This window comes from Zootoca vivipara, chromosome 8 (genome assembly GCF_965207765.1).
Source record: "Zootoca vivipara chromosome 8, rZooViv2.hap1.1, whole genome shotgun sequence".
NCBI lineage: Eukaryota > Metazoa > Chordata > Lepidosauria > Squamata > Lacertidae > Zootoca > Zootoca vivipara.
This window is the reverse complement of record NC_142591.1, coordinates 78,356,043-78,374,932: the sequence shown is the minus strand read 5'-3', so window position 1 is coordinate 78,374,932 and position 18,890 is coordinate 78,356,043. Positions and strand designations below refer to the sequence as shown.

The window sequence follows — 18,890 nt, the reverse complement described above, 5'->3', positions numbered from 1 at the left end:
AAGCTGAAAATGACTAGTTATGCTCTTTAGAAAAAGAATAGGCTTTGTCTGGATTCCATTGTGAGCCAAATTGTCTGGTTTCCTTGATGGTTTTCAGATACATTCATTGCAATAGCATTCCCATTCACGATCATGTCTACCGACTCAGCCAGCAAACTTGAGCAAGTCATGAAACCTTGTGTACCACAATATTATGGCTACTGAGGCAAAAGTTTTGCCTTCAGGCATGTTAATCGGGAATAATTCTATGTGACTCAACTTGTCAATGACAACATGGCCAGAACAGTATGTTTGGGCCCACTTGAGTCTGTTTTACCATGGGGAAATGAGACTTAATATTTGTTTTCCGACACATCAGAGACCACCTTCTATGAAAGCGCAGAGTCTTAATGCAGACTTTGCAAATGAGCAGTAAGGCCAGGGTGCTTTGAAATAGCCCTGGCACAGGGAAGATCCAATTGCAATCCAACTCACAAGTAGAGAACCATTTCCCACATTGCCTCCTGGGGAGTCTTCCTGGGAAGAGGGTGGGGATATGTCATTGGTGAGTGGGACAAGAGGCAAAAGCAGGCAAAACAATGAATGTAAATCTTCGTACTGTAAGCCACTTTCTACACCCATCCACACACCCCTCTGACTTCCATCCAAGGAAGAATGAAGCAGAATTCAAGGGCACATTCCAGCCGGGCAGAAACACTCAAGGAAATTGCAACGCAGAACCAGTGAAGGGTATGGCTTGGGGAGGGGGTGTAGCATGAGGAGCATTTCAGGGGCCAGGCAGAAAGGCTTGGAGGGCCACATTCAGTCCTGCTCAGTTGTATCATTCACATTTCGTATGGATCTAAAGACAACCACTGGTGCCGTTTAGCAGCAAACTCAGAACCAGATTGTGCTACCAGCGGAAGCGAGCGGCAATGCTTTATCTGAACGGAACTGCAATACCATGCCATGCTAAAGGTAGGGTATTGCATGTCTGGGCACACAGAAAATTCAACAAAAGCTCCCTACAAATAGAACTACAGCAGAATAATGGGAAGACAGTGTGAACCTTTCTCCCTAGCATACTAACGACTGCCGTATGACACTCACCTAAGCCAAACCAGTGGCGTTGTTCGAACCTTGATTTTTCAGCTCATCGTTATAGGAGAGAGCTTAACCTCAAGTCACGGTTTGGAGTGTGGGAGTGAAAAGGACTGAAGAGAAGTGGCCCAAGATCCCCTATAGTCACCTGCCTATTAACACCCCAGTAATCCATAGCATCTCTACCTGTGCCTTGTGAACCAGGCCATTATCTTAAATGTTCCAACATGTAGCAGCCATCTAATGCAGTGTGGCATCACTGCAAGACCATACAGAGAAATTTACGACCACAGTGACTTGGAGAGAGAGAAAGAAAAAAGAAGAGGAATTTGGATTTGATATCCCGCTTTATCACTACCCTAAGGAGTCTCAAAGCGGCTAACATTCTGCTTTCCCTTCCTCCCCCACAACAAACACTCTGTGAGGTGAGTGAGGCTAGGAGACTTCAGAGAAGTGTGACTAGCCCAAGGTCACCCAGCAGTTGCATGTGGAGGAGCAGGGAAGTGAACCCGGTTCACCAGATTACGAGTCTACCGCTCTTAACCACTACACTACACTGGCCTAAGGTAACCTGGAAGATTCAGGGCAGATTGTAAAAAGTGCTTCTTCGCCCAGCTCATTGTTAGACTACGGAGCTCTCTCCCACAGGAGGCAGTGATGGCCACCAACTTAGATGGTTTTATAAGGGGATTGGGCTATCTATTGATGGCCACTAGCCCAGGTGGCTCTGTTCTGCGTGCACGACTAGATGCAGCAATGCTTCGAAATACCACTTGCTGGAAACCACAGGAGAGGAGAGTGATCTTCTGCTCAGATCCTGCTTTCTGGTTTCGAACATGCATCTGGCCGCAGTGAGAACAGGATGCCGGACTAAATGGGCCATTGGCTGACACAAAAGGTTCTTCCTATGTCTAACTTTCTGCCGGTGCTTTTTCCTCTGGGTAGGACAGGTGTCTATATACACCATCCTACCCCAGGTCAATTGGTTAGTGCCTGAAGTGACCATGACGAAGGGACTTTCTATAGCATCCCTGCAGGTGCCCCAACTCTACACAGCTTCCATGTCACTGAGAAATTTCCCTATTTTACTCAAACCAGACTGTGCCAACCCGACCACATTTCAGTAGCTGCTTTCGTCGCATAATTGTAGCCTTCAGCGTCCAACGATGCCTGTAACTTTTATTGTTAAATTACAGGCATTCCGTGAAGAAGGTTTCTGCTTTCCATATGTTCTTTGTGCTGGAATGCAGGAAGTGTATCAAGAGCACAGTGGGGTTGGACCATGATTTATAGGGGGCTTACTCCCAGGTAAAGGGTCTATCCAGGACTTCAGTATGAAATCATCATTCCCAAAATCCGGAAATGCCAGCGTTTCCCACTAGCAAGTGCTTTCTGAATACTCCGAAAGGTACTTTCCCATGCTGCACAAAGGATTGCGCGCTGTTCAAAATGTGTGGGTTGTTTTGTTTGTTTTTTATTTAGGAGAAATTCACACCAAATTACATTCATTTCAAGAATGCGCCCTGCACACATGTTTTTGCCAGTCAGTCTAGGTGGAAAGGACAGAATACACCATGTGCTATTCCCCCGCACACCCACACCCACAAAACTCTTCTTGTATAATAACTATAATCTTGCCCCTGGGAGTACTACTTTTCTCTGCACACAAAGCTGTTATTTCATGGCACGGAGAAGCTATCAGATGTGAAATGGAAGCCTTCTGCATTCCTTGGGTGGTGCCTGTTGTGGCACAGGGCATCGGACGCCGGGGAAAGCGAGAGCACCAGATGTTTATCTCCGTTTTAAAATAGGCTGCTTATAAATAGGGCAGAGCCTCCCTCTCTGAAATGGGTACTTACAAGCCCAGTTATGCCGCATACCCATGGCCTATTTGAGGTTATATACCTGAACAATCTCAGCTGAATTACTTTGGAGCACGCTTCAAAAGGGTTTCTAAAGTAGGGACAGCCCTCCAGATCCTGTCAAACTCCATCTCCCATCAGCCCCAGCCAACATGGCCAAAGTGAGAGACGGTGGGAGTTGTAGTCTGTTCACAACTGGAGTGCCACAAGTCCCCCCTCCAGGGTCTAAAGAAAGCTTCAGTCGAGTTCCCAGAGAACCCAAATTAGTTTGCCAGAGATGAGAGGTGGCCTATTCTGGCTTGAAAGTGAAGTACCTCATAAAAACCACGAAGAGGGAGAGCCCTCCTAGAGCAGACCAAAGCATACCCCCCAACATTTTTCTGATGAAAATAGGGGCGTCCCATTCTTTAATGATCATTTTACTATTTATACCCCACACATCCTACTGGGTTACCCCAGACACTCTGGGCCGCTTCCAACATACATAAAAACATTTAACATTTATTTTTTAAAAAAACAACAACTAAAAACCTTCCCTATACAGTTGTACCTCGGAAGGCGAACGGAATCTGGAAGACATTCGACTTCCGAAGTGCAGCTCCTGCAGCCAATCAGAAGCCGCGGAAGCCCCATTGGATGTTTGGCTTCCAAAAGAACGTTCAAAAGCCAGAACACTCACTTCTGGTTTTTGATCGTTCGGAAGCTGAAACGTACGAGTTTCGGGGCAATCGAGAACCGAGGTACGAATGTACAGTATTGCCTTCAGATGGCTCGGGGGTCAGATAACTCCATACTCTCCAACATTTCTCCAGTGAAAATACGGACATTCTAAGGGGAAGTGGGACATTCCAGGATCAAATCAGAAACTGGGACGGCTTCTCTATATCAGGGACGTCTCTGGGAAATAGGGATACTTGGAGGGTCTGCCAAAGTCCCACCTAGTCTAGCCACAGTGGCTTGTGGGGAAGCCCACTAGCAAAATTGGAGCATAAGATCTAGGGTTTCCAGCAACTGGCTTTCAGATAGTAAAGGACTTAGCCACCGTGGCTAGCAACAGCTGAAGGCCTTGTCCTCCCCGAATTTGTCTACTTCCCTTTTAAAACTATCCAAGATGGCAGCCATCACTACAACTTGTAAGTGTGAATTCTATAGTTTAACTATGGAACCATGTGTGAAGACTTATCTCCTTTTACCTGTCCTGAATCTGTCAACAATCCGCCTCACTGGGTTGTAGTATTATGGAAGAATGGACAAGAGTCTATTTGACCACTTTTTTCACACGATACCTAATTTTAGCCATCTCTTATCATGCTTCCCCTTCACCCAGCTCATCTTTTCCTCTTCTTCCCTAAGCTAAAAAGCCCCAAATGAGCTGTATTAAACTTCATGAAGACTGTGGGGAAAACCAGCATTCTTAGGTTCAGAACAAAAACAAAAACCAAAGCGGAGGGCCAGCAATACTGAAAAGAGGAAAAATTGAAGGTCAGATATGCTTCATTATTTCTATGGCATTCTTGTTTTCTCCTTACCATTTTCTTGCCTTCTGGGTAGAACAACAGGAACAGGTGGACAGACGGTGGGGACTTTAGCTGTTGGAGGAGAAAACCCCCCAGTAAACATTACAAATGCCTTTATTTGCAAATAATAATAATAATCATCATCATCATCATCTTGGAGCACAGAAATCAATTGTACGTGGCAAAGTCCTTCTGTTTGATTATTGGTTAAAAATAAAATGAGCAGAGTGCCTTTCTATTGCTGCCTCCCCAAAGACAATGCTCACATCTGAGTGAGGCAAGGAGACCAAAACACTCATTAGGGGATCCATACTGCAGGTGACGCTGTGGTCTAAACCACTGAGACTCTTTGGCCTCTTGGGCCTGCCAATCAGAAGGTCAGCGTTTCAAATCCCCACGACGGGGTGAGCTCCCGTTGCTCTGTCCCAGCTCCTACCAACCTAGCAGTTTGAAAGCACACCAGTGCAAGTAGATAAATAGGTACCGCTGCGGCAGGAAGGTAAATGGCATTTCCGTGTGCTCTGGCACTCGTCACAGTGTTCCATGCACCAGAAGCGGTTTAGTCCTGCTGGCCACATGACCTGGAAAGCTGCCTGTGGACAAACGCCAGCTCCCTCGGCCTGAAAAGCGAGATGAGCGCCACAACCCCATAGTCGCCTTTGACCGGACTTAACCATCCAGGGGTCTTTTACCTTTTTACCATACTGCGAGCAAAAGTCAATGGTGTTTGGAAGAAGTAATTGATGCAACAACATATGCAGGAGCTGATTGGACAGGTCTTATGTGCAGTAACTTTGTGCAGTAAAACCTATTCTATGCATATTTATGCTGCGGCCCGGTCCATAGTGCACGTGCCAGGCTGAAATTATGTGCTCATCGTCAAATGCAGCCATATATTATGGCTTGCAAGGTGCTTCTCAGCCCAGCTGATTTCTACAAACAGAAGGTTTATTCAGCCCCCTTGTGGGCTTACTTCCACATTCAGCTGGCAGGTTTGCATTCAGCACTGTGCATGCAGGTCCTGCCACAGCTGACCTCAGCTTGGTTGGTCCTGCCAGTGGATTTAATAACATCTATGCTCTGCTACTGCTGCCTCTCACACTCCTCTCTTTTCTTTACATCACCCCTCATCACTAAAATACAGTTCTAGTTACAGGTATCTGAAGAAGTGTGCATGCACACGAAAGCTCATACCAATGACAAACTTAGTTGGTCTCTAAGGGGCTACTGGAAGGAATTCTTTTCATTTTGTTTCCACTAAAATATAGACTCTTCAGGCTACATATTGCACTCGGCTTCCCCCGAAGAATCCCGGGAACAGTAGTTTGCCCCTTGCAGAGCTATAATTCCCAGCACCCTTAGCAAATTCCAGTTCCCGGGATTATTTGGGGTGCTTTAAATGCACAGTGTGGACATAACTGCAGTGTTGTTGTTTTTTGTGCTAGTGTTGTACTATAAAGAACCATACAGGGTGATAGCATGGGTATAAAATAAATACATAAATAGGCAACATTTTCCATTTCTGCTTCGATTTATTTGAGTAAACAAAAGTCAGATTTGCTTGAAAGGAAATCTCAAGAAACTCCACCCACCCGTACAGGATGCCAATGTGGTCAGCTAGTTATACAGAACAGAGTTTCGCTGCTCAATATAGTTTAAGGGTCAGTGAGAAGATGAATAAAATATAAACAATGTTTTAGGCTGAAATATGGGCGCCTACGGAAAAAGCCATCATCTGCGAGATGGGTTCTAATTATCTGCCCCACTCTATAAAAAGGCCCAAAAGTTCAGTGGAGTTCAGCTGCAAAAAAATTAACTTCTTTACATTCCAGATTGCCTACGCCTTTGGGATATTAAGCTATACAAAGGGAAGCTTTGCTGTCTCTGCGTTAAACAAATAATCGCTTACACATGTGCATCAGACAATATGAATGAAATCTTTTGATGCAGAAATGGGCAGGGCAGGCCACACTCGAAAGCTGGGTGAGGTGGCTCATCTCATTGAATTCCTGGTGCAATTAAATGGAAGCAATTTTCAGGTTTGGTTTTTTTTGGGGGGGGTATATTTGTGCATGAGTACATCAGCCTTCTCCAGTATAGTTCCTTCCCGATGTTTTGACCAACAACCTCAGCCAGCACAGTCAATGGTCAGGGATGATGGAAGTTGTAGCCCCCCCCCCAAATTGGAACAGCATCATGTTGGAGAAGGTTAATGTATGTTTATACAAAAACACTTGTTGTTGGCATCTATCTGTTGTCTCGAAAGACAATGAAGTGCATCTCGAGGGGTGAGCATAGAGGTCCTGGGCTGCCCAGATGACAAGACCTCCCTCTCAGCCTAACTGTGGTCCAAAGGAAAGCAGAGCAATCTGTTTGGCACCAGCTTGGCTGCAGAAGTTGCCAGAAGGAGGCATACAAGACGCCATCCAACCACCTGGAGCACTGTGTCCAGTTCTGGGCACCACAGTTCAAGAAGGGTACTGACAAGCTGGAACGTGTCCAGAGGAGGGCAACCAAAATGGTCAAAGGCCTGGAAACGATGCCTTATGAGGAACGGCTTAGGGAGCTGGGTATGTTTAGCCTGGAGAAGAGAAGGTTAAGGGGTGATATGATAGCCATGTTCAAATATATAAAAGGATGTCATATAGAGGAGGGAGAAAGGTTGTTTTCTGCTGCTCCAGAGAAGCGGACACGGAGCAATGGATTCAAGCTACAAGAAAGAAGATTCCACCTGAACATTAGGAAGAACTTCCTGACAGTAAGAGCTGTTCGGCAGTGGAATTTGCTACCAAGGAGTGTGGTGGAGTCTCCTTCTTTGGAGGTCTTTAAGAGCAGAGGCTTGACAGGCATATGTCAAGAATGCTTTGGTGGTGTTTCCTGCTTGGCAGGGGGTTGGACTGGATGGCCCTTGAGGTCTCTTCCAACTCTATGATTCTATGATTCACCTAGGGGACTCTAATCCGGATTTGTGTAGGGTTCAACTTCTGGCTGCTGTCGCATGCTGAAAGCTTCTAGGAGCCACAGGCGAAAACTGAGTGCAGGGTGGGGACCAAAGGGGGGCAAGTAGCATGACACCCCCCCACCCCTAACACGGCATATACCCTATTACATAATATTACAGTCAAACCTCAGATCCTTAATGCCTCTGTTTTGGAACATTTCGGCTCCCAAACGCCCCAAACCTGGAAATAAATGCTCAAGTTTTTGAACGTTTTTCGGAAGCCGAACGTCTGACGCAGCTTCCGCTGAGTGCTCTTGCCACCAATCGGAAGCCACACCTTGGTTGTTGAACATTTCGGAAGCTGAACGGGCTTCCGGAATGGATTACGTTCGACAACCAAGGTTTGACTGTATATATATATATATATATATATATATATATATATATATATATATATATATATAATTCTACAGCGTTCATGCTGCGACTCACCTGTTCTTTGATACCAACCAAAGGGATGGACCCTGGTTTCTGTTTCTGCAGATGTGCAGTCTGAAAGCTGCCAGTCGCTTCTTAGTTCTTCACTGCATGTTTGGATTCCCAAACTGTTCAGAACCAAGCACAAGGCCTTTCCACCTGCAAGGGGAAGGGATATACATTTATGGCGGCCCCCTTTTTAACAGATGGGTGGAATTCAATGTTGCATTCTTACGATTGTTCCGACAGTGCAAGCATTTCTGCTTACCAAACGGGAAAATATCCTATCTCCTCCCACCACTTGCTGTTCTGGGGGGTTGTCCTGACCTCCTGAGAGCTGATTTGAGGGTGCAAGGGGGCACAAGAATGGAAGGAAGAAGGCTTCATTGTGCTAAAAGGACTCATTGTTCTGGCTCCTGATGTTTTGGATGGAGGTCCAGATATCAAGTTCAGAAAAAATAATGGGTTAGCATTTGTGAAATATTGACTATTTCAAAGGGATGTTTTATTAGCGTATTTTTCGGATTCACTGCCTCCCTCTGTGTCTTTCAGATGTGGGAGGTCACACATGCAAATAAATCTGCATTGCACAGCATCTGTCTGGCTCTGATTGGCTGAGCTGGTGTGGCAGGCTCAGAAGGTTTTGTCACTAGGGGAAGAAAGCAATTTGCAGCTCAGCTTTTGTTGTAAGGGAAGAGATAGTTGTCAGTTTGGTGGGGAATCCCACACAAGATGGCCAGATCATCTTTTATTTTCCCTGTGAAATAAGTTAACCCACTGCTTATAGGTTTGCAGGGACACACACACACACACACACACACACACACACACACACACCTGTTCCTTGGGAAGCATTTAAAAGTCCAAAGCCCAAGCAACAAGGATCAGCGTCGCAGAGATGCTCACAGTCAAAAAACCTGCAGGCAAGACAGAAAGTATTTGAAAAACCAAAACTGAGATCATTTCACAACTAAGTTGTGAGGCATGGTTCACTTCTGTACTTGACTAACAGCATGATTACTGTGTTCAGTGGGCCTTACTCTAAGGAAAGGAGGCACAAGGGGTGACAGTATATCACTTTGAGCTCAATTGAACTGCAGCTGGACTGTTGGTGGGGATAGACAATCTCCAGCACATCATTGCAGTGCTCAGAAGTCTGCACTGGCTGCATAATGGTTAGCGTGTTGGACTAGGACAGGCATCCCCAAACTCCAGCCCTCCAGATGTTTTGGACTACAACTCCCATCTTCCCCAACCACTGGTCCTGTTAGCTAGGGATCATGGGAGTTGTAGGCCAAAACATCTGGAGGGCCGCAGTTTGGGGATGCCTGGACTAGGACCTGGGAGACCAGAGTTCGAATCCCTACTCAGCTATGAAGCTCATTGGGTGACCTTAATCTCTCAGCCTAATTTACTTTACAGGTTTGTTGTGAGGAGATTAGATACATAGATGATAGATAGATGATAGATAGATAGATAGATAGATAGATAGATAGATAGATAGATAGATAGATGATAGATAGATGATGGATAAATAGATGATAGATAGATTTTCACAGATTTATGCAAAAATGGGATGGAAGAAACTTATGAATAAGCACGTGTAAAACTGACATGGAGTTGGAACAGAGTAATCCATTTGTGGTCTAGAAAATGGGGTTAATTTAAGCAGGAAGGAAAGTAGGTCTACTGCAACACACAGAAGTGGCTCGGTGCATGCAGAAGATGCTCCCTCTGGTCCTGGGAAGGGGCTCTGAGGCCTGTCTAGTCCTCCGATTTTAGCCTCCTGCCTATACAGGACAAATCTTAAATTGCTCAGAGGAAGTTGCAAAGAGCCTTGCATTCCAAAGCAAAGATGAAACAAGCATACCCGTTCGATGCAGTTTTTCCAGACACATCCATCTTGTTGCTCACAGAGATCCCTGATACTCTACGGAATGGTAGGCGGGTGTAAAAGTTCTTTATGGCGCCTTCGAGAGAGACTGCAAAACAAACAACATTAACAATTTTAAAAATATTGAAAGCTCCTAGTTTGAAGCCTGCTCCAGTTCCCACTGGTCTCTTTGAGCAGGGGCTGGAGCCACTGTAGGGGTTGTGTCCCACCCACAGCTAGGGGGATACGAACAGGCCTGAGCCATGTTGTGACCAGTGATTTTCCGCAACAGGAAAGCTTTTGCTTTAGGCTAGGACTCCCCTGGGCAGCAAAAGCCTTTTCTGGCTTCAGCATATTCTGTGACAGGAGCAAACCAGCAGTAAATCACACTGAGCAAGTTGGTGTTAACTCTTTATTAGCAAAACAGAATCTTCACAGGAATGTCAGGCCTAGTGAGCACAGTAATTCATCTCTGGTAGGTCTTGCCCCCATGAAGCTGAGACTAGAGGTCCCTGCCTCCCCACGGCTGTCCATGTCTCCTTCTCTCCAGAGTTCCCCCCCCCCCAAGAAACCGGAGACTGGACCCGTGTGTCTGTCTTTGCTCCTCCCACTTTATGCCTTGCCTAGTTCTGGGAGACGAGGGTGGAGGAAAGCTTGTTGCAACAGGAGGGGGAAACACCCTTGCCTCTTCACCAGCTGGATTCATCTTTGCCTCTTGGCCTCCCTCCTCCCCTGCTTCAGCTCCTGCCTCTGATTCTGATCTTCTCTCTGCCACAGACTCTCCCAGCTCACTAAGCCCTGTTACCTCTTCAGCTTCCAACATCTCCTCTTCCCAGTCTTCTCCCTCTGACCACTCATCATCATCCCACCACCAATCCCCGGGCTCTGAGCCTTCTTCCCTTGGGGGTTCTCCAGCTAGTTCCTCCCACCATTCCTCCGAGTCCAGCCAGTCCATGACATTCTTACGCTTAGCTTTTCTTCCTGGCTCTGACCCTTGGGCCTGACTCCCTAGGCTCCTGCTTCCAGCTCAGCAGCTGCCTACAGCTTCACTCTCAGATCCTTTCCTAGACACAATTCCTTCGTATTTGTAAGATTCGTTCCTCCGCTGCGATACCTTTCTTTGAAAGGTAAGGCGCTGATTCACTCACCCCGAGGGCACGGCGTGAATGTGAGAGAGACACCTGCTTTTAACTCACCTGTCTTCTGATACAAAAGGTGTGGCGTCCGAGGCAACACGATGTTGCAGTTCTCAGGGATGTTGTTAATGAAATTGTCACAAAATTGGGCTGCTGGATAGAGGATGCAGGGGAAGTGTGTTCCAGTTGTGTCGTTGCGCATGTCCGCCAGCTGGCAGAACTCATCTTCTACACAACCTAGAAGAGAAAAGGAAACCTCAGTAGGTTGTACTGAGAGCAGAGCCACTGAAATAAATGGACCCAAGTTAGTCAGGTCCATTCATTTCAATGGGTCTACTCTGAGTATGGCTAAAATGGGACACAGCTCTTGGACATCCTATGTTCCACCTTTGCTACAACTTTCATATTCCTCGTCCCACTGAGTCTTACTATCTCATAATGTAGAGGTCCCAAATTCTCAGTAGTTCCTTTCCCCAAATTCAATCTCTAGCTGCTTTTCCTTCTCCCATACCCAACCAGGGAGAGAAAACTTCTTCTTCTTCTTCTCTCTTTTGGAGCCAAAAGAAAGCACCTTTCGAAATTCAGCTCTCAAAATTTCCACAATGGCTATTTTCTACCTCCACTGCTGGAAGCAGTATTGCCAGGAATCATAATATTAATAATAGTAATTTATTACTTATGCCCCACCCATCTGGCCGGGCCTCCCCAGCCACAGAATACTAAAAACACGATAAAACATCAAACATTAAAAACTTCCCAAAACAGGGCTGCCTTCAGATGTCTTTTAAAATTAGGATAGCTGCTTATTTCCTTGACATCTGATGGGAGGACGTTCCACAGGGCGGGCGCCACTACCAAGAAGGCCCTCTGCCTGGTTCCCTGTAACCTCTCTTCTCTCAGTGAGGGAACCATCAGAAGGCCCTCGGAGCTGGACCTCAGTCTCACAGGTGGAGAAAAGCTTTGCTGCACTCAGGTTATGCTTGAGGGCTTCCTGCAAGCATCTAGACCAGGCATGTCAAACCTGCGGCCCTCCAGATGTTTTGGACTACAATTCCCATCTTCCCCAACCACTGGTCCTGCTAGCTAGGGATCATGGGAGTTGTAGGCCAAAACATCTGGAGGGCCGCAGGTTTGACATGCCTGGTCTAGACGGCCACTGTGAGAACAGGAGGCTGGACAAGGGCTCTTATGTTCTTAAGAAGCAAAGGAGCAGCAGGAGCAGCAGCAGGCAACAGCAGCAGTTGAATGGTGCATTGCCCAAGAGCTCCCCGAAACATGGAGCCACCACTGAATACGTCGTTTGCGAATGACTAGCCCCATGATCTAAGATTTCTTACGTGCAAGACACCTGAGAAGAGCCTGCTCCACTGAATATCTGGGCTTGAAGAGCCAGTACTCTTGGGACGGTAGGGAACGATTGTGGTCGATCAGGATTCGGCTGCTTTCCACCAGAGAAAAGAGTTCCTTTGTAGAAGCTAATCAGCCCAAAGAGAAAAAGCAGAAAAGATGCTTTAATGCAGCTGGTCAGGGCTGATGGAAGTTGTATTTCAAAACACCTGCAGTCCACCATATTAGTGGAAGCTGCTTTTAATCCAAGTACTAACCAGGCCTGACCCCGCTTAGCTTCCAAGATCAGACAAGACTGGGCATGTTCAGGGTAGTATGGCAATAGATAGGTGCTTTTATATACAGTATATAGCTATATACAGTGCTTTTTTTCTGGGGGGACACTAAACATTTTGTGAATCTTTGTACTTTTACTGTATTTATTTTTTTTACTGTATTTATTTTTCCCAATTTGAACTAAAGAACAGTGGTTTTCTTGCATCAAAGTGAGAGTACCCCTAAACATTTTTTTAGGAAAAACACTGGCTATATATAGAAAGATATATCTGTACCCCATCTTTCCATATTCTGTGCTCAAGAATAAGTCGCAGGAATGACAATAAAACCACAATAAAAACCATGCGTCTCAAAATTTCAGGATAAGGAATTAAAAAGTAGCCTGATGAAACTTTAAGACAGTACAGTGGTGCCTCGCAAGACGGATTTAATTCGTTCCGCGAGTCAATTCGTTTTGCGAAAAATTTGTCTTGCGAGTCGCAGTTTCCCATAGGAATGCATTGAATTTTTTTTATAGGAACGCATTAATTAAATTTCAATGCATTCCTATGGGAAACTGCGACTCGCAAGACAAATTTTTCGCAAAATGAATTCATCTTGCGAGTCGCCATCAGATCGCAAGATGCATTCATCTTGCGAAAAATTCGTCTTGCAGGGCATTCGTATTGCGAGGTACCACTGTAAAACAATAGACCAAGTCAGAGAAATAATCAACCTTGCAGACCCAATGCCCGTTGGAACAGGAAAGTCTTCCCCCAGGGAGTTCTAGAATATTGACAACCTTGGGTATAACTGGACTAAACACTGAGAAAAAATGGTTAAAAAGCAATTGCAGTGAGAACTGTGGAGGAGGCCTCCCTGGCAGTATTGTAGCCATCTGCTGTTTGCTGTGTGCCAACTCGAGAGGTCTTCTCAGTGGTGGTGCCTCAGTTATGGAACTCAGTTCTTTCAAAAAATATGGCTGGCACCAACTGTTTTGAACATACCGCTATTTTTTTACTTAGGTTCCTGTTGGGCATTAGTGTCTCAGCCTGGCTGCTGATGAGTTTGTCATTCTCTGGTTCTCAAGAGTGGATTGGCACACTGATATTTTAGTATATGTTCTGTACTTGCAGGGGAAATGGGCCCATTTTATCCACTCCTGGTTAAATCCGCCCCCCAGCAGAACACTGAGATTGAGATATATTATTTTGAAAAGTCTGGCACTAACTCAAACACACAATCTGTTTCCCTTGGTATAATAATAATTATTATTTGGTATAATAATAATTATTATTTGGTATATTATTATTATTATTATTATTATTATTATTATTAATACCCTGCCCATCTGGCTGGGTTTCCCCAGCCACTCTGGGCGGCTTCCAACAGAACATTAAAATACAATAATCTATTAAACATTAAAAGCTTCCCTAAACATACCTGAAAGCTGTGGCTCATTCGGAGCAACGGCACTGTCACAAGAGCCAGACCTCACTCGGGTCATCATGTCGGAATCTAGAATGAGACGGGACTCAGTTTGAGACACTTTGGATTGTCCTCCAAGACGTTACTGATAGCCCAATGAGAACTGAGCGTGCTCACTGACGGAGGAATGCCGGTTGAGTATCAGGGTGGGGTGGAAAACCTGGGGAGATGTGGAATGGGATGGCATACACTGGGAAAGAGCATGGGTGGAATCTGGGACAGGAGCACCCCAGACGGCAATATTTTGTTGTGTGTCCCATGAGTTGACCAAGTTCTAGCGGAATAAGCATATGCAATATTCCTTTCAGACTATCAGAAAAAGAAAGAGGGGGTGGGCAGCAAACTGCTTACCTCTCCATAGATAAACACGCTGAAAGCTGGAGAAGGAACTGGCGACTTTTTCTGTTGGCTCAGAAGCTAATGAAGGAAGGAAACACTATTTATTTCTGCTTACAACTATCACCTGTGTCTTAGTGCTTGCCACAGGGGTCAAACAATTTCTGCACATCTTTAGTCCCTTCTTTGTAAAATAACTACAGTTGTACCTCCAGTTACAAACTTAATCCGTTCCAGAGGTCCGCTCTTAACCCAAAACCATTCTTAACATAAGGCATGCTTTCGCTAATGGGGCCTCCCGCTGCCACTGCGCCGCCGGAGCGCGACTTCCGCTCGCATCCCGGGGCAAAGTTCGCAACTGGGAGCATCTACTTCCAGGTTAGCAGAGCTCGTTACCCGAAGTGTTCGTAAAGAGGAGGGTATGTAACCTGAGGTTCCACTGTACCTACTTTGCATTGATCTTTATAGTGTGGTTTTATGTTGTGAACCGCCCTGAGATTTATGGGTATAGGACAGTATACAAATTTAATAAATAATAACATATCACGGGTGGGGAACCTCAGGCCCAGAAGCCTCTCCATGTGACATTTGGGACTCCCCACAAGCCACACCCCTCATTAGCCCTTTTTAGCATCCTCCTTGAGCGTTTCTGCTGGAAGACATCCCTCGACTCAGAATAGAATAGAATAGAATAGAATAGAATAGAATAGAATAGAATAGAATCATAGAGTTGGAAGAGACCACAAGGGCCATCCAGTCCAACCCCCTGCCAAGCAGGAAACACCATCAAAGCATTCCTGACACGTGGCTGTCAAGCCTCTGCTTAAAGACCTCCAAAGAAGGAGACTCCACCACACTCCTTGGTAGCAAATTCCACTGCCGAACAGCTCTTACTGTCAGGAAGTTCTTCCTAATGTTTAGGTGGAATCTTCTTTCTTGTAGTTTGAATCCATTGCTCCATGTCCGCTTCTCTGGAGCAGGAGAAAACAACCTTTCTCCCTCCTCTATATGGCATCCTTTAATATATTTGAACATGGCTATCATATCACCCCTAAACCTTCTCTTCTTCAGGCTAAACATACCCAGCTCCCTCATAAGGCATCGTTTCCAGGCCTTTGACCATTTTAGTTGCCCTCCTCTGGACACATTCCAGTTTGTCAGTATCCTTCTTAAACTGAGGTGCCCAGAACTGGGCACATTACTCCAGGTGAGGTCTGACCAGAGCAGAATACAGTGGTACTATTACTAGCTGCTATACTCCTATTGATGCAACCCAGAATTGCATTGGCTTTTTTAGCTGCCGCATCACACTGTTGACTCATGTCAAGTTTGTGATCTACCAAAACTCCTAGACCCTTTTTGCATGTACTGCTCTCAAGCCAGGTGTCACCCATCCTGTATTTGTGCCTTTCATTTTTTAATTATTATTAATTTTTTTGCCCAAGTGTAGTACTTTACATTTCTCCCTGTTAAAATTCTCTTGAGACTGCCTCCTCCTTGTTTGGACGGATGGCAGAGAATGGTGCACAAAACTCTCCTGGTATACAAAGGCAAAATTTGCATTCATCCCTCCAATGCCGTTTGCCTCTGGCCCTGAACTGTCGGGTCAGCCGGGGGGCAAGAGGACCCCCAGGCATAATGCAGGAACAAATCCAGCCCGTCTCTCCCATCAGCGTTCAGCGTGCAGCTCTAAGGAGTTCCGACAGCCCTTTCCTGATGATTTATTACGACTCATGTCTTGGAGACACAGCGTACATATTTAGAGTCCAGCAGAGATAAAACGCAGACGGAGCCAGGCTGAGGTTGTGTACTAAAAGCTACTTTATTAAGCGTAAGGCAGAACAAAAGGAAAACATGTCTCCTCTCGCTCAGAGAAGTCCGAAGAAGAAAAAACAACAACAAAGGGAAACAGAATACAGCAAACATCCGCTCCCGTGATTCCAACAATCTTTGGTGGAATGCAAAACACAGGCATGTGACCTGCACAGCGAGAGGAGTAGAAACCTAACATGAAAAACACTGTCATGTGGCCCCTGGAAAGTTGCCCATAAGAGATGGTGGTCCTCGAACTACAAATGGACCCCTACACCTGCCGTACATGAACACTGCTTGAATAAGAGAGAAGGAAATGCTCTCTGACTTCAGTCCTTTAGAGAGAGGAGGAATATATTATATTTACACTGCCCATTCCTACATCTGAGTAGCAAACAACAACAATGGTGCAGGATAAGATTGGTAAAGGGGCATACTTACACCCTGTGAGAACTTGGCCTCCGAAACTGAATGCATACTGCGTCTTCCCATCGTTGTACTTTACTTTTTGGCAGGCATCACCTTGTTCACGTGTCAAGCTTGCATCCCAGCTATTAACGTTGCAGATTAATGTGTCTGGGTAGCTCATCAGGCCACATATGATGCTACCTGGATAAAGCCAAGGAAAGAATTGCAAGTTTGCAGCTCCACCTCCTTGTTGAACAATCTTACCTTGGCCATTATATTGTTATTCTGACACCAGTGGCCCAGTCTTGGAGAAAGGTCCTGTTTATACAGTACATCACAGCAAACTGCTGCTCTTGGAGCCTGATGCTTATCTTGCTCAGGAGCAAGTATTAAAATTATCCAAGTAAATAAATATCAGACTCTGCTGGGATCGGGGACGGTTCCATTATTTCCCCTATAATTCCTCCTGTTCCAATAACCAGGAGACCCTTAACACAGCTACTCCCCCCCCCCAAAAAAAAGGTTGATTCCATGCCAAACTTCCATCATTTAATAACATTTAATAAATACAAGTTGCCATGAGTGAAGATTAAACACTTAAAACTTTAAAACCCGGCTCCTATTTGAGATGACATCAACAAGACCGACCATTTCTGCTTTGTTTTGTTTGTTTGTTTGTTTAAAATTTTTCTCATGAAGTAGGATAAATGGAAGGGTGAGCTTTGCCTTCCACATCTGTAGCTTGAGCAGAGTTACCTCCATCAAGTATGATCTGGCTCAAGATAAAGCCATCACAGCAAGCATCTTGGCTGCAGGCCTGGCGGCAGAAGAGATGAACATCGGTCAAAGATGTACCAGCTGCTGGGAGGACCAGATTGCTGTACACGCCAGAAACAACATCCTGGAAATCAGTCCTCTCAAAAGTCTTGATTCCAGCTGTTGTGAACTCTTGTCCTGCAAGGAAAGAGGGGGGGGGAGAGAGAACATTATAAAAAACGAAAAAGGAGCTCCATGATCCAAATTGGAGCTTCGGGGCAAATGACATGAGGCAAATACCAGGCTGCTTTCTCAAGGCTTTAGGAAGAAATAGACCTAGAACAGCTGCATCGACCAGTTGCTAGGATTCACAAGGAGGAGAGTGCTGCTGAGAACTTAGGCCCCTGCTTTTGGGTATCAGGTTGGCCATTGTGAAAACAGGACGTTAAACCAGACAAGCCACTGGCCTAATCCAGCTCTTTTTATGCCCTTGTGATATTATTATCTACCTGAGAGACCGGGCATTTCCACCAAGAGACAATATGTGGACGAATTGTCAAAGAGGGTGTAAGGCTGTGGCTTGTATTCTAAGGCTGGATCTAGGCACGTCAAAAAAACGTTTCAGGAAAACATTTTGTAAACCTCAAAGTGGGAAATCACGTGGTCAAAAGACGGGACTCTGCAGCGCCATCTGGTGTCACAGTATTATAACGCATGTAAAGCGCTTTTTTGTTACTAATGTAGCTGAGTCCTAAGGCTAAGTCCCTATATGTTCAACCCTATCCATTGGTCATCTTTGCTCGGACTGATGGGACTTGGTGTTCAGAAACACCTGGAAAGCCAAAGGCTGAGGGATGACCCTCAAGGCAGTGCCCATCCTAGCCAGTTCTTATAATAACAAGAATAATTAAGATCTGGCAGTGGGTTTGCTACCTTCATTAAACCCCCTTTTGTAAGATCCTGGAGGCAAGGGACGCATGGCTGCTCTCTCTTCTTCTTCTTCTTCTTTTTGCCCACCCGCCCTCCTAAAATTAATGCTGTAAATTAAAAGGAAGCTCCAGGTGAATTCAAATGGAAGTCCTGCTGAACTCAACGGGGACCTGCTCGTAATACCGTGCTATAAAGTATCTGGCCCCCTTCATGGATCAATGCCCTGTCGTGGCGAAGGGGCTTGAATAACTCAGAGAAGCTATGAGCTATGCCATGCAGGGCCACCCAAGATGGATAGGTCATAATGGAGAGTTTTGACTAAACGTGATCCACCTGGAGAAGGAACTGGCAAGCCACTCCAGTATCCCTGCCAAGAAAACTCCATGGACAAAGACAACAGGCATATAAAAGTTATGACGCTGGAAGATGAGCCCCTCAGGTCGGAAGGCGTCCAACATGCTACTGAGGAAGAGCGGAGGACAAGTACAAGTAGATTCAGAGCTGATGAAGCGGCTGGGCCAAAGCCGAAAGGACGCTCAGTTGCGGATATGCCTGGAAGCGAAAGGAAAGTCCGATGCTGTAAAGAAAAATATTGCATAGGAACCTGGAATGTAAGAACCATGAATGGAGGTAAGCTGGATGTGGTCAAAAATGAGATGACAATAATAAATA

The 18,890-nt window shown here is 45.6% G+C and overlaps 1 protein-coding gene across 1 annotated transcript in view; it reads right to left on the bottom strand.

Moving 5' to 3' along the window:
* Window positions 1–18,890, bottom strand: part of TG (thyroglobulin) — a gene marked incomplete at its 5' end in the record, with an annotated part of 165,695 nt that overhangs the window by 88,460 nt on the left and 58,345 nt on the right. Inside the window, 10 exons of the mRNA XM_088676417.1 lie at window positions 4,472–4,531; window positions 7,893–8,036; window positions 8,715–8,794; window positions 9,748–9,859; window positions 10,947–11,123; window positions 12,224–12,361; window positions 13,932–14,006; window positions 14,328–14,393; window positions 16,566–16,733; window positions 17,289–17,486. Coding sequence (XP_088532543.1) covers window positions 4,472–4,531; window positions 7,893–8,036; window positions 8,715–8,794; window positions 9,748–9,859; window positions 10,947–11,123; window positions 12,224–12,361; window positions 13,932–14,006; window positions 14,328–14,393; window positions 16,566–16,733; window positions 17,289–17,486 — 1,218 coding nt within the window. The remainder of the gene's footprint in view (window positions 1–4,471; window positions 4,532–7,892; window positions 8,037–8,714; window positions 8,795–9,747; window positions 9,860–10,946; window positions 11,124–12,223; window positions 12,362–13,931; window positions 14,007–14,327; window positions 14,394–16,565; window positions 16,734–17,288; window positions 17,487–18,890) is intronic.